This window comes from Oryx dammah, unplaced genomic scaffold (assembly GCF_014754425.2).
Source record: "Oryx dammah isolate SB20612 unplaced genomic scaffold, SCBI_Odam_1.1 HiC_scaffold_18, whole genome shotgun sequence".
NCBI lineage: Eukaryota > Metazoa > Chordata > Mammalia > Artiodactyla > Bovidae > Oryx > Oryx dammah.
The window spans coordinates 25,494,932-25,511,327 of record NW_024070202.1 but is presented as its reverse complement, the minus strand read 5'-3'; the positions used below and the strand labels follow the sequence as shown (position 1 = coordinate 25,511,327).

Here is a 16,396-nt window from a genome sequence, read left to right as displayed (position 1 = left end):
CACGCACCTCAACTGGGGAGTAGCCCCTGCTTGCCACAGCTAGAGAAAAAGCCAAGTAGCAATGAAGGTCCAGTAGAGCCAAAAATAAATAAATAAATAGAATTACATATAAAAAAGATTCTAATGAGAAACAGTCGTCTCAGACTCATTTTCAAAGACTATTTTTCCCCCTACATTTCAGATTTTGTGCTAGACACTTTCAAATTTTCTTATTTCTCTGTAAGGTAGGTAAGTTTGGTCATATTTTACAGTTGAAGGAACTGACTTAAAGAGTTTTAGGAAATACATCCAAGTTCACACAGATTATAATGGCAGAAATAAGATTCAAATTCAGGTTTTCTGAGTCCAGTGCCAGGAGTCACAATTGAGTATTAAAGTTACTTTCAAGCTTTTGCATATCAGACCAACAGTAGTAATTCTGATATTAGTGAAGTGAAGTCACTCAGTCGTGTATGATTCTTTGAGACCCCATGGACTGTAGCCTTTCAGGTTCTTCTGTCCATAGGATTTTACAGACAAGAATACTGGAGTGGGTTGCCATTTCCTTCTCCAGAAGATCTTCCCAACTCAGGCATTGAATCCAGGTCTCCTACATTGTAGGCAGACGCATTACCGTCTTGAGCCACCAGGGAACTCTAATTCTGATATTATTTGATTATTAATAATGGCATCATACTGATGACTCAGCTGAGGACTGGGAAATAAATTTCAAAGCTTGCCCAAAGAATGAAAGTTATTCAGTCACCATATTGAATGAGTCCATATCTGATCTTTCAAGACTCTAGCATTTTTCACAAAATGAGTGGCTTAATGATTATATCTTCATTTTAAAGCAGATAATATTATGTAAACTATTTATAGCTGTGTAAAAAATTACCCCAACTTAGTTAAAACTTTTATCATTTCAAGGTGTTAAGTCAGGGCTGTAGTCTCATCTGAAGGACTGGCTGTGGGGATATTTGCTTTCAAATTCACTCTTGTGGTTGTTGATAAAATTCAAGTCCTCATGGGCTGTTTGGCTGAGGGCTTCTATTCGTTACTGGTGAGAGACACCTGTTTCATGCCACTGGGGCTTCTGCAGAGGAAAGCTTATGTTATGGAAGCTGATGTTCATAGAAACAAGTGAGACAGCTAGAGCAGGCAAGCAAAACTGAGTCACAGTGTTTTGGTAACCCAATCATAGAAGTCACATCTGAATGTTGAATTTCCTGTCCATGTATAACAACCACATTGTCTTCACTCCTAATTTTGCTTCTGCCAGACATGATATCCTGAGGCTGCACATACAAAATACTAGGGACAGAGTATATTTAACACAGAGCATATTTAACCTGGTATTTAATACTTAGGAGTTAGTTTGAGCAAGTTGATTAACAATCTAACAATTAAACTGAAAATTTAATGATCTCCTCCTCCTCCGGTGGTTGGGACTCCATGCTAGGCCTGGGTTCAATCCCTGCTTGGGGAACTAAGATCCCACGAGCATGCAGTGTAGCCAAAATAATAATAACAACAATAATAATAGTAATCTCCTCCTCCAGGCATTAAAAAAAAAAAGGCTTCCAAAGTGGCTCAAAGATAAAGAATCCACCAGCCATGCAGGAGCTACAGGAGACATGGGTTTGATCCCTGGGTCAGAAAGATCCCCTGGAGGAGCGCGTGGCAAACCACTCCAGTCTTCTTGCCTGGAGAATCTCACGGACCGAGGAACCTGGTGGGCTAAAAGTCCATGGGGTCACAAAGAATCAGACAAGCGAAACAGCTTGGCACAGCATGGCACCTCTAAGCAACTGGAAGAAAAAAAAGAGGCTGTTGAGTGGGGCTTCCCTGGTGGCTCAGATGGTAAAGAATCTGCTTGCAATGTAGGAGACCTGGGTTTGATCCCTGGATCAGAAAGATCCCCTGGAGAAGGGAATGGCAACCCACTCCAGTATTCTTGCTTGGAGACTTCCATGGACAGAGGAGCCTGGTGAGCTATATAATCCATGGGGTAGCAAAGAGGTGGACATGACTGAGTGACCAACACACACACCAGGCACAAAAAATAGCAAAGGGAAAGAAATTAGCTATTTTGGCCCTGTTTCTTCCTTTAGGCATTGGGTCTACCAGTCAACGGTTAATATTAACGTACTTCATGTAACATGAAGTCCCCTGATAAGCAGGATAAGACACTCTTTAGTGTGGTGCATGTACACAATGGAATATAATCAGCCATAAAAATGAATGAAATTGGGTCATTTGTAGAGATGTGGGTGTAACTAGAAACTATCATACAGAAAGAATAAGTCAGAAAGAGAAAAACAAATATCATATATTAGTGCATAATGTGAAATTAGAAAAATGGTACAGATGAACCTGTCTTCAAGGCAGAAATAGAGACACAAACATATGGATACTAAGGGGGTAAAAAGGGTGGGCTGAATTGGGAGATTGGGATTGACATATATATATTAATATGTATAAAATAACCAATGAGAACCTCCTGTATAGCACAGGGAACTCTACCTAATGCTCTGTGGTGATCTAAATGGGAAGGAAATCCACAAAAGAGATGATATATGTATACATATAGTTGATCCACTTCACGGTACGGCAGTAACTACCACAATATTGTAAAGCAACTATACCCCAATTAAAAAAAATATATTGTAAAGCAAAAAAAATTTTTTTCATAGTTACTATTTTAGAAGGATGTCTGATCCATAATCTCTATGTACACAGAATAAACACATACATAATTTTCCAGGAAGAATGTTAGAATAAATGACTACATATAGTCTTAAGATAGAGATGTGATTGACAGTATGTATACATTGAGATTTTTGAATTCAGGTTTTAAAATTTTTTTGATTATGTAGAATTTCGTACATACACAAAAGTAAACAAAATAGAATATCCAGAATCCAGCCTCAACAACCATCAAATCAAGCACCATCCAAACGCACTTCCTGTGTTGTTTTTGAAGTTTTGTTCCAGGCATCATGTGATTTCATCTAAGGATATTTCAGTATTTAATTCTAAAAGAGAAGCAGTTGTTTTTACATAAAACCACAGTATCATTTTTCTCCTAAAAGATACAGTAATTTCTTAGTACTACTAAATCATTAATGTTTTGTTCTTAATTGTACTTTCTTTTTATAGTGAGATAGATAGGACATTTGGCAACATCCGGAGATATTTTTGATTATAACTGGGGGTGCTACTGGCATCTAGTGGGTAGAAACTAGGTATGCTGCTAAACTCACAGGACAGTATCCCATAACAAATAAGTGTCTATTCCATAATGCCAACAGCGCCACTGCGGGAAAGCCCAGGTGATGGACAGATAGATACGAATAGCAGTTGTATATGTGTTCTCAGTCACTCAGTTGTGTCTGACCCTTTGTGACATGGGCTATGGCCCACCAGGTTCCTCTGTCCATGGAATTTTCCAGGCAAGCTTGCTGGAGTGCATCGCCTATTCCTCTTCCAGGGGATTTTCCTAACCCAGGGATCAAACCCACATCTCTTGCATTGGCAGGTGGATTCTTTACCATTGAGCCACCTAGGAAGCTCCAAACAGCAATAACAATATATATCCATCCTACAGGGTCAGTTTAATAGCCACACAAAGGGCAAAAATGGAATTAAAATTGACAACCGTTTCAGAATTTTGATTCCAATCAAGATATCCCACCAATCGGTTGGAATTTCATTACAGTTTTAAGGCTAGAGATCCTTGTGTGTGTTCATGCTAAGTTGTTTCAGTCGACTCTCTGCGACCCCATGGACTGTTAGCCCACCAGGATCCTCAGTCCATGGGATTCTCCAGGCAAGAATACTGGAGTGGATTGCCATGCTCTCCTCCAGGGGATCTTCCCAACCCAGGGATCGCATTTGGGTCTCTTAGGTCTCCTGCATTGGCAGGTGGATTCTTTACCATGAGCACCACCTGGGAAGCCCTTGGAGATCCCTGGTAGTCATTAATGGAACATCTGTGTCATGTGTGGATAAACAGAAGACTACCTTGTTTCTTACATGAGCAGCAGAGCCAAAGGAAGTCATGAACAGAATGTTTAGTAAATGGAAGTAGAATATGTGTTCTGCAGCCCATGAAAAACCTCGCAAAAATTAACTTGAATTTGCAAAATAGTCAGAAATGGCTTTCATGTAAAATGATGCTATGAACAGTAATGCTTGGGTCATATTTTTAAGATGCAAATGGATATTAGTTACTTTAATGCAGACAGAGCTATGCTCATTACTCTCCACAGAGAACCCCTGGCAATAATTTACCTAGGAGCCCAGCAGTTCATGCAGATCAAAGCTGCATTATTTAAGTGTGTCCAGGGGGCAGATTTTTAGCTCTGTGCCTTATACTTTCAGGAAAAAAAGGTGGTTTGTATCTTGACACACGAGAAATGTTTAACTAATTAGGTGCTTCATTCAAGCCCTACAATATTTAAACTCCTGAATTCCTCCTATTATCTGGGGTGAGGCCCCTCCCTACTACAAATACAGAACAACTGTGGGAATGTAAATGTCTTCAAATGAACAGCAGCATATTTTCATTTAAATGAAACCCGAATGTGAACTAGATTTTGGAAAGGAAATGGCAGAGAGAGAAGAGAGAGAGGGAAGAGGGGCTGTAGTTGCTATAGCGCCTGGCTGCTTCAGCTCTCAGACAACTGATGAAGTCCAACTCTGAAATTTCAGGCAATTTGGATACGAAGCTCCTCCTTTTCTGTAGTCTTCTCTTCCATTGGTAAAATTCTTTCACAGGGTCATGTAGGGATCCCACCCCTTCTCCGTGTTTTCACTCTGTAGCGCTACACAACTTTACACCTGAATGAACGCCAAACCTCAGTGGATATATAAAGGGAACCTTGAGGAGGAATTTCACAGTTACAGTGCAGAAGCAGAGGGAAAGGAACTAACCAGCTCTCCAGCCAAACAAATCCTCTACTCACCATGCTTCCTCCTGCCATTCATGTCTCTCTCATTCCCCTTGCATGCATCCTAATGAAAAGCTGTTTGGCTTTTAAAAATGATGCCACAGAAATCCTTTATTCACATGTGGTTAAACCTGTTCCAGCACACCCCAGCAGCAACAGCACAATGAATCAAGCCAGAAATGGAGGCAGGCATTTCAGTAACGCTGGACTGGATCGGAACAGTAAGTGTGTTTTACTTGCATGAATTTGGTGTTCTTATTTGGTAGCATTAACTCACATTCCTGCCGAATTATTTCATTGCTAACTAACCTGAACCATATATGTTTTGCTAAACAATCTGGGAGCAATCCACTGCGTGTGTAGACTGGCATTCTTCCTTACAAAGTTAACATAACTAAAACAGTGGTTTGATAATGTAGGCACAGGCTTCGGTTTTCCAACATTCCAAGAGAAAATGTTTCCAGGAATTAAAGTGTTCCTTCTTTGAAATGCAGAATGAATTTTTTTTTTTCATGAAGTGTTGTTCTAGATAGCTTAAATTCAGGTTATGCTGTTTATTTCAAAACATGTGCAGTTCTGGTAGAGTGTATAAAGGTAAATAACCAAAGCACATATGGGAAATCACAAGCGGGAAAAAAAGAAGCTTTCTGAAGGGGGAAAAAAAAAAGGCTCACACCAATTTTTAAAAAATGTCTAGTGAAATAAATGAAGTTTGGATAATGATCTTTGAGAAAGAGGGATAAAACTAAACACTGGAGAATCATATTTTTCTGAAATAACTTCTTATTCAGCAGATCAAAATGTAGGTTATTGTAGATTTCTGTGAAAGACCAGGGAAACTTTTATGAGTTTGGAGATTTAAAATAATGACAGTACAATAATACTTTGTATAAAAACTATTTTTCTTCCTTTCTGTTGCTTAATTAACATACTTGTTGACCACTAGTTGGAAGGATTCAAATGTCTTTTCCTAACTTTTGCTTCACTCCTTTCACATGCTAGTAATTGGACTTTAAGAAAGACACAGAAAGAGTTCACAAGAAATCTTATACAAATGTTTTTGCTCCTCCTCAACTCCATTCAAATGCTGAAAAGAGTTTCAACCTTTGAAAAATCAATGCAAATATGACTGTTTATGTCTTTCTAAGAAAATCAAGGTGTTTTTTAACTTTCAGGAGGATGTTTGCTTTTACATATACAAGAACTATCTGATTATTATTAGATTACCAAGCAAGGTGGTGGGTATTCATTGTCAATGAACTGTCACTGCAAAAATGCCAAATTTCTATATACACAGAAACAAAAAGCTAGGCAGGTCGAAATCATCTCGGCTGTTTCCAGGTGCATTCCTAAGGCAGCTACAGGAAGGTGAGCTGGAGTCAGAATCAGACAGGCAGAGTATGCTGACTGGCCAGCTAGGTTACACTTTAATTTCAATCTCACACTCCATATCTGTACAGATGTGTATGTTTATGCATTACATTTTTTTCCCACCAACTATCACATCCCTTTAGACTATATCTTTTACCTTATATGTTCTGGGGGCACAGTGCTAAAGTAACATTCCTAATTCAATATTTACTTCATATTAGCTTTCAATATCCTATGCAAGACCACTTCAGTGTCCCTTATATTCATTATTTTTTTTAAATTTCAGCAGTCTGTACTTTGAACTATATATATATTTCTGGTTAACAAGGCTGGATTTTTTTCCCAAGCTTGTTACAGGCAATTCTCCTCAAGTTTAGATAACAAAGCAATGGAAAAGAAAACCCAAATATTTCAAGACTAATTTTTGCTTCAATTACATAAGGCATGTAACAAGAAACAGTCTATTAGAGAACATACTTATCACATTCAAATGACTAAACAAAGTTTGCCATGACCAATATTCAGGAAACAAACACTGTGGTTCTTTTTGCATTTGTAAATCAGTCATGTTAGGCATTTTTCTGCCATAAAATTCATGGAAATGTAGCCAAGTTGTTATGGCAACCATACGTTCCTGATTTAGGAGCTTTTATATTCTTTACATGTTGAGTTGTAGTGACATTTTGAATTTCAAGCATTTTAACTGTGTTTTTAAAAGATAGTTTGGGAATTTATGTTTAAAATGTAGTTATTTAGTTTGAGATGCAAAAATGTCAGACATTGTACACATATGTATATATGATTCTCTGCAGCTGAATTTTATAATTAAAACAAAATATTATGGATTTCATTGTACACAATATTCAAATTCTTTCCACACTTTTTCAATAGATTTTTTGAAAAACCTAATTAAAAGCACTTGTAGACATTAACTAATAGACCTGTGAGTGAAGAACATGAACATATACTCCCTCTTAGCTCATTAAAGAATGAATATTCATACATAAAACTTAGAGCTGCTTAATACATATTGGGGGAGTAAAACTAAGAAAATAGGATTTTCAAATACTCCAGTAAGCAATTAGCTAATGTTACACATGAAAAATCAGGCTCAGTTTATTTTATCCCATAACTGATAATTTTCAGGCAAGCTTTCTCTATAACCATCCAGGTGGATTTTTGCATTGTGAGAACAAAATAAGAGTTCACTTCCTATTGGCCAATTTGCTATCATTTGGACATTATTTTTTGTCATTGCAGATTACTTTTTTTTTTAAGTGTTTGCCTATGCCTCTCATGCACACACACACACACACACACACACACACACACACATATTTATATATATATATATATATATATATTTTTTTTTTTTTTTTCTGCTTCCTGCAGCTCGAGTTCAAGTAGGCTGCCGAGAACTGCGTTCCACCAAATACATCTCGGACGGCCAGTGCACCAGCATCAGCCCTCTGAAAGAGTTGGTGTGTGCAGGCGAGTGCTTGCCCCTGTCTGTGCTGCCTAACTGGATCGGAGGGGGTTACGGAACAAAGTACTGGAGCCGGAGGAGCTCCCAGGAGTGGAGGTGTGTCAATGACAAAACGCGTACCCAGCGAATCCAGCTGCAGTGCCAGGATGGCAGCACGCGCACCTACAAAATAACCGTGGTCACTGCCTGCAAGTGCAAGAGGTACACGCGGCAGCACAACGAGTCCAGTCACAACTTCGAGAGCCTGTCGCCCGCCAAGCCAGCCCAGCATCACCGAGAGCGCAAAAGAGCTGGCAAACCCAGCAAGCACAGCATGAGTTAGAATTCAGACCTCCAAACTGGACTGACTAGGAACCATCTGCTTTACAGATTTGATTGCTTGGACGACTGGAGCCTGCCACTGCTATTTTCTTACTTGAAAATATACGCTTTCTGCTTTGATCAAACTCAGCCAGCTGTCCTGAGTATCAGGAGCTTCTTGGGAGATAGATTTTTCAAGTTTTTCAAGATGTATAAGTATCCATGATGCGATTTGCCTTTAAATTCCACGCATCCTGTAGTATTAATTCCCCATGGTTCTTGAAAGACGGGTGATACTATACCCATCATTGAATCTTCACTTTTTAACATGGAAAAGGGCTTCTCAGTAACCCTTCATTTCCCAAACCATCTTCTCCACCCCACACCCAACAAAACTTCTTCGAAATTGAAAATTTTTTTAAAGAGTTGTTGCCATGAATCTTCAGGTTAACAGTTCAGAAGGGTGTTTTTTTTTTTTTTTGGTAATCTTCATGGGAACAGTTTAGCTGCCAAGAGTGATCTCCCTTTGAAAGAGTAAAAGACCTTGTGACATTTCACTTCAAAAATAAGCCCTGTAGCTTTTTACAGTCTCATAGTATGAAATTATAGCCTGCATGCTGACCCTTGCTTGGAATGGAATGCCAGAAATGCATGGCAGCAGCTAATAAGTAAAGCTGATTAACTATTTATTTGTCAATGTTATTATTTAATGAGCTTTCACAAGTGATTGTTTTCAAAATGTTAATTTTTTATGTTTCAAAGTTTTTTCATGTACCTAAATATTTTCCTGTATAATTTGTGGTTGATCTAGAAGTATGACAATACATACTGTAGATATGTAAAATAAATATTTTAGTCTCGTTACATGTGTTTCATCATGAACTTTATCGATAGCATAGATCTTTAAAAATCAATAAGATGCTTTGTAAAGATGACATAGGTAACAGCTTCCTATTTAATCTGTGCAATCAGAAGGTTACTTGACCTTCAGTGAGTTTCTTTTAACAAAAATAAACACGGCTAAACGTTATTGTCTTTGCCTCAAACACGTGTAAAAGGGTACAGAATAAGCACACAAACTACAGAAGAAGCACATCAGAATCATTAGTTTTTTAAAATATAAGGCACATTCAAGTTTTGATAGAAAAATCTATAGTAAGAAGAAGAGAGAGATAGGGAGACCATCTAGTTGGTAAATAAGATGTTTGAAAAAGTTGGATGACAATCCAGCAGTGAGTTGTAAGAAGAATATCATGTTTATATACACCTGTGGATGCCAAATCTACTGCCCATTATAATCACTCAGAGGAGATAGTATGCAGCCCAGTAACCAGGCTGCCATCCAAACTACATCATAGTTTCTGAACGTGAAACTCAGATATTAGCAGTTTTTAAAGTTTTTCAGGTTATTCTAATATGCAGTTAAGTCTGAGAAAGGAATTGTGAAAAAATCACTCCATACATTGGGAAACTTTGACTACTATTGCATGGTCCTCAAATAAAAAACTAAAACAAAAGAAAACAACAAAGAAAACAAAAACAAGTTTTTCGGTGTTTTCAAGTTTGACGTGTTGTTTATTAACCAACGTGATCAGTCTTGAACAAGATTATACAGTTAAATCACTGATTTGTCAATTTAATCATTGACCGATTCCATCACACTAAGTGAATAAAACCAAAGAGGCTTGATTATGTATCGGTAAGATCTAGATTTTCTTTTTTTGGATTCTGAGCATGATGGAGTCCTTACTGCTTTTTTTGTAGATTGTTCTTTTCTGTAACCACAAGTCTAAAAGTCACATGTGTATTACATAAAGCATGGTGATAGTGAAGTTGCTCAGTCGTTTCCAAATCTTTGCGACCCCATGGACTGTAACCTACCAGGCTCCTCCATCCATGGGATGAATACTGGAGTGGGTTGCCATTTCCTTCTCCAGGGGATCTTCCCGACCCAGGGATTGAACCTGGGTCTCCCGCCTTGCAGGCAGATGCTTTACCCTTTGCGCCACCAGGGAAGCCCACATAAAGCACAGTAAGCTAAATAAAGGACATTAATGTTGTCCCTCCCTGTGAAAGGGAGGAGAGTCTCACGTACATGAGGACAAGGAAACATCTCTCAACTTTAAATATGCTAACTATTGTATCATTAAATTAAAATAATGATTCGACGTCCACTATTGATTTATTTTCTAGTCTTACTAACTGGATCTTAAACTACATGCTGCTGCTGCTGCTGCTGCTGCTAAGTCGCTTCAGTCGTGTCCGACTCTGTGTGACCCCATAGACGGCAGCCCACCAGGCTTCCCCATCCCTGGGATTCTCCAGGCAAGAACACTGGAGTGGGTTGCCATTTCCTCCTCCAATGCATGAGAGTGAAAAGTGAGAGTGAAGTCGCTCAGTCGTGTCCAACTCTTAGCGACCCCATGGACTGCAGCCTACCAGGCTCCTCTATCCATGGGATTTTCCAGGCAAGAGTACTGGAGTGGGGTGCCAGTGCCTTCTCCGTTAAACTACATATAATATCATTATACATGGAACATTCATAATAATTACATCACAGGTAAAATATACCAAAAATGTATTATTTCCTATGCCTAGTTTACTTGCTCATCATAGCTCAATTTGGGATATTTAACATAACAAAGGACTTAAGATGATTTGGGCATTTCTTTCTTCTCAATATCATAGCACCCTCTATAGAAGGTCTTAGAGAGGATCTGCAGGCCTCCCTGTCCATCACCATCTCCTGGAGTTCACTCAGACTCACGTCCATCGAGTCCGTGATGCCATCCAGCCATCTCATCCTCCGTCGTCCCCTTCTCCTCCTGCCCCCAATCCCTCCCAGCATCAGAGTCTTTTCCAATGAGTCAACTCTTCGCATGAGGTGGCCAAAGTACTGGAGCTTCAGCTTTAGCATCATTCCTTCCAAAGAAATCCCAGGGTTGATCTCCTTCAGAATGGACTGGTTGCATCTCCTTGCAGTCCAAGGGACTCTCAAGAGTCTTCTCCAACACCACAGTTCAAAAGCATCAATTCTTTGGTGCTCAGCCTTCTTCACAGTCCAACTCTCACATCCATACATGACCACTGGAAAAACCATAGCCTTGACTAGACGGACCTTAGTCGGCAAAGTAGGGTCTCTGCTTTTGAATATGCTATCTAGGTTGGTCATAACTTTTCTTCCAAGGAGTAAGCGTCTTTTAATTTCATGGCTGCAATCACCATCTGCAGTGATTTTGGAGCCCCCCAAAATAAAGTCTGATACTGTTTCCACTGTTTCCCATGAAGTGATGGGACTGGATGCCATGATCTTCATTTTCTGAAGGTTGAGCTTTAAGCAGACTTTTTCACTCTCTCTTTTACTTTCATCAAGAGGCTTTTTAGCTCCTCTTCACTTTCTGCCATAAGGGTGGTGTCATCTGCATATCTGAGGTTATTGATATTTCTCCCGGCAATCTTGATTCCAGCTTGTGTTTCTTCCAGTCCAGCGTTTCTCATGATGTACTCTGCATATAAGTTAAATAAGCAGGGTGACAATATACAGCCTTGACGTACTCCTTTTCCTATTTGGAACCAGTCTGTTGTTCCATGTCCACTTCTAACTGTTGCTTCCTGACCTGCATACAGATTTCTCAAGAGGCAGGTCAGGTGGTCTGGTATTCCCATCTCTTTCAGAATTTTCCATAGCTTATTGTGATCCACACAGTCAAAAGCTTTGGCATAGCCAATAAAGCAGAAATAGATGTTTTTCTGGAACTCTCTTGCTTTTTCCATGATCCAGTGGATGTTGGCAATTTGATCTCTGGTTCCTCTGCCTTTTCTAAAACCAGCTTGAACATCAGGAAGTTCACGGTTCACGTATTGCTCAAGCCTGGCTTGGAGAATTTTGAGCATGACTTTACTAGCGTGTGAGATGAGTGCAATTGTGCAGTAGTTTGAGCATTCTTTGCCATTGCCTTTCTTTGGGATTGGAATGAAAACTGACCTTTTCCAGTCCTGTGGCCTCTGCTGAGTTTTCCAAATTTGCTGGCCTATTGAGTGCAGCACTTTCACAGCATCATCTTTCAGGATTTGAAACTGCTCAACTGGAATTCCACCACCTCCACTAGCTTTGTTCGTAGTGCTTTCTAAGGCCCACTTGACTTCACATTCCAAGATTAGTCTCTGCTAAATCAAGAATTGGATCCATTTCGTATGGTCACTGGAGAAGGCAATGGCACCCCACTCCAGTACTCTTGCCTGGAAAATCCCATGGATGGAGAAGCCTGGAAGGCTACAGTCCATGGGGTCGCTGAGGGTCAGACACGACTGAGCGACTTCACTTTCACTTTTCATTTTCATGAATTGGTGAAGGACATGGCAACCCACTCCAATGTTCTTGCCTGGAGAATCCCAGGAGTTGGGGAGCCTGGTGGGCTTCCGTCTATGGGGTCACACAGAGTCGGACATGACTGAAGCGACTTAGCAGCAGCTTATGGTCACATTCAACTTACTGATCCACTTCAGGCCATATTACATTGTGAGGCGTTCATTGCATGGTATTTAACATCCAATGATAGGAAAAGGTCAGCAATCAATAAGACAGGCCTAAGATACAATCAGGCAGTCAGTGAAATGAAAATTTAAACAGAAAATGCAGCTTTGTAGTTATTATTTTAAAATGCTAAAAAGTACTTACATCTTAATTGCTGGTTATATTTCAGTTTTTGTTTTTCTTACAGTTAATTCACATTTTCTTGTCTGATTGAACTCTGCATAGTTGTATTCTTGTTTTTGTAACTATCATTTCATCATGGTGATTGTGATAATTTTGGCAAAGCCTGACTTCTAGTTCACATCATAATATTTATCCATAAAAGACTTATCAAATTCATTTTGGCCAATATGAATAAAGAGCTTTTTTCGAGTAGCTTTACTAATAGAAGGTAGCTTGATAGAGAGATAGGTAGATATGTAGTTAGATATTGATATTTATGTAGATATAGTTATTTTTTATCAATAACAAGAATGAAAGAAAAATTGATAGCACATATACAAATAAAGTGGAGAAGGCAATGCCACCCCACTCCAGGACTCTTGCCTGGAAAATCTCATGGACAGAGGAGCTTGGTAGGCTGCAGTCCATGGGGTTGCAAAGAGTTGGACAGGACTGAGTGACTTCTTTCAGTTTTCACTTTCCTGCACTGGAGAAGGAAATGGCAACCCACTTCTGTGTTCTTGCCTGGAGAATCCCAGGGACGGCGGAGCCTGGTGGGCTGCCATCTCTGGGGTCGCACAGGGTCAGACACGACTGAAGCGACTTAGCAGCAGCAGCAGCATACAAATAAAGAATACATATAGTATGCTACACCTAAGTTAAATATGGACATAGAGGCTTCAGAAATATTTATTTGCAAAAAATTAGTATTTTAACTACAAATCATTTGCATTTATTCACTTAGGCTAGTTGCGAATAACCACTAATTGACAACACTCTGTTAGCCATGTTTATTTTACTGTATATATTTTTAAAAACAATGAAAATTAGAGTATGTTTTTTATTAAAAAAGACTGAATCGTAATCCTTCCTGCCTTGTATAAACTTAGTAAGGCTTTGCTAGATGATCTTGCTGTCATTCACCCCATGCTACTAGAATGACTTTTTAAAATTGTCGAACCTGATCTATCTATTTTGTATCATATATACTTTAATAGACTTTCAGTAGGTTATACTCAGTAGTCATGAATGGAAAGAATAGTATTTAGCTTAAGCAAAGCCAGGAAACTTCCATATTGCAGAGTAAATTAAAGCCTTTAAAAGTTTAAATTTAGTGTGTTGAAAAAATTTTTTTCAATCAAAGGATACTGGAGTGGGTTGCCATTTCCTTCTCCAGGGGATCTTCCCAACCCAGGGATCAAACCCGGTTCTCCTGCACTGCAGGCAAATTCTTTACCGACTGAGCTACAAGGGAAGCCCACCATGAAATGTACGTATCAAAATAGAATTCATTACATTTGGAATTAAAATGTGGTTTGGATTAGACTTAACTCTTGAAAATGTTTTTTAGCACTAATGTGGCAATTCACCGCATATCATAAATTCAGCATTTATATGTACTTTTCTATAGTCACACAGTTCAAATGAAACATAAAATGCAAGGCAAAGCTTTGGTAAAATCCTTGTAGACACTCAGGAAAATGACTGAAGTCTTCAGTGATACAGCTTATCTGTCAAGGACAGATAGTGATGATTCACACCTTGGTTTAATTAGAACCTATTAAAATATAGCTCTATGGTAAATTAAAATTAGTTTAGATTTGTGAACTGAGTATATATATGGCCACTAGAAATCCTTGTTACATCCACAAAGAGAGACCTACTAGAATAGTGATAGTGAAGTCGCTCAGTCGTGTCCGAATCTTTGCGACCCCATGGACCATAACCTACCAGGCTCCTCCGTCCATGGGATTCTCCAGGCAAGAATACAGGAGTGGGGTGCCATTTCCTCATCCAGGGGATCTTCCCGACCCAGGGATTGAACCTGGGTCTCCCGCCTTGCAGGCAGATGCTTTAACCTCTGAGCCACGCCAGTATATTGGTCTGTCCATCATTTCTAATTCCATAGTTAACATCTATGGTGTTTGGTGCCTTTGCCTGCATATTCTGCCAATCATCTCAAAGAGCTGCAGGGTAACAACTACTCCAAAAATCCTAGTGGGAAGGTGCTTCAAGTTCCAGTTTCAAAAACTGATGAAAATAGATTAAAGCCAAGCTGTGTAACTATTTCCAGTCCAAATCAGACTGAGTGATGATAGTTTATCATTTGCATTGCAGACCTGCTAAAGGATTTATTTTCTGTTACAAGTGAAGACTGAAACAGCTTGGAAGATTTAAGACGGAACTTAAATATTTTCTTTTGAATTTTAGTAACTGCAAACCAAGGGTTACCTTGTTTTATTGATTTAATTTCTTTTTTTTTTTTATTTAATTTCTTAATGATGGGATTAGGTGCATGAATCCGAGACAATGTCTAAAGTGAATGACATTGTCAGTGATATAGACATAATCAGCTGAAATTCATTGTTAATAAAATGAATCAAATGCCTGATAGGCTTAAAGATAAGTTACTATTAAAATATAACGTCGTCTTTTTCTTTCCCAGGTAGCTCTGTGGTAAAGAATACATCTGCCAATGCAGGAGACACAAGAGATGTGGGTTTGATCCCTAGGCCGGGAAGATCGCTTATAGTCTAAAATGGCAACTCACTCCAGTATTCTTGCTTAGAACATTCAATGGACAGAGGCACCTAGTGGGCTACAGTCTACAGGGTTGCAAAGAGTTGGACATGGCTGAGCACACAAACACACATCTTTTTCAGTAGGAATAAATTTGTCCGAAAAAATTTAAGGTCATTAAATTTGCACAAATTTTTTAATCTTTCATATTATAATATTGGTGAATTTTTGCAAAATGATCATTTAAATCCTTTTATTTATTGAAGTATTAGTTTAAATTTGCCTTTCAAAGACAGCCTAAAACATTGAACTCAATAACCAGGATTTTTAAAAAATCCTTTCCAATCTTTAATTAGCTTTACACTTCATATAGAATAGTTGACAATTTTTACTAACTAGAGTTTTTGGTATACTTTTTTGCCTTGTTTCCTCTCTTACTTTTTCATATGTGGTCTATACATTATAAAATATTTTCTTTATGTTGTGTGTTTGTATTATTTCCTCAAGCTTAGAGAGTTAAACAACAACTTTCTTATCACAAATTGTCTTATTGCAAACCAAAGACAAAATTTGCCAAATGCATTTAATAATCTAGTGAAGAGTTGCCACTTTGCCGTTTTATTGACACTAAGACTCGATGAATTTTATTCACACTGTATACTAGTGAAGAAATATTTTGCATTTAGTCAATGACATAGCTTGACATTTTGAACAAATAATAAAAATATTTCAGTTCAGCTTATCTGCTTTTGTCTTATGTAGCAATTTTATACAAATGACTGCCAGACATGTGAAGTTGGGAAGAGAAGACCTGGGATATGGTTTAGAATGTGCTGCTACTAACTGGTTGGGTGAAATCACACTTGTGTCTTAGGCTTTCTAAGGTTCATTTACTTTATCCATAAAATAAGGGCATATAACTCAATAATGTGTGAAGTATCTTCCAGCCTAAAATATTCACTCTCTCTTATCCCAGACAACATGGCCGTATTTTCAGTCGCACACTTCTGCCACTAAAGAAGGCCGATTTGACTGGCACTATTCTTCAGTTCCCTGGTGACAGTCAGTAAAGAATCTGCGAGCAAATCA

The 16,396-nt window shown here is 38.6% G+C and overlaps 1 protein-coding gene across 1 annotated transcript; it reads left to right on the top strand.

Moving 5' to 3' along the window:
• The first annotated feature begins 4,803 nt into the window (after nt 1-4,803).
• Nucleotides 4,804-9,121, top strand: SOSTDC1 (sclerostin domain containing 1). The gene is made up of 2 exons (XM_040260602.1): nt 4,804-5,155; nt 7,698-9,121. The coding sequence occupies exons 1-2, from the start codon at nt 4,951-4,953 to the stop codon at nt 8,111-8,113; spliced, it is 621 nt and encodes a 206-aa protein (XP_040116536.1). The 5' UTR covers nt 4,804-4,950; the 3' UTR covers nt 8,114-9,121.
• Nucleotides 9,122-16,396: the final 7,275 nt, after the last annotated feature.

Excerpts from the sequence above, each read along its gene's own strand:
- SOSTDC1 (XM_040260602.1), top strand. The coding sequence starts at position 4,951 with ATGCTTCCTCCTGCCATTCATGTCTCTCTCATTCCCCTTGCATGCATC. Across the intron at positions 5,156-7,697 it reads CGCTGGACTGGATCGGAACA|CTCGAGTTCAAGTAGGCTGC; the intron begins GTAAGTGTGTTT and ends TGCTTCCTGCAG.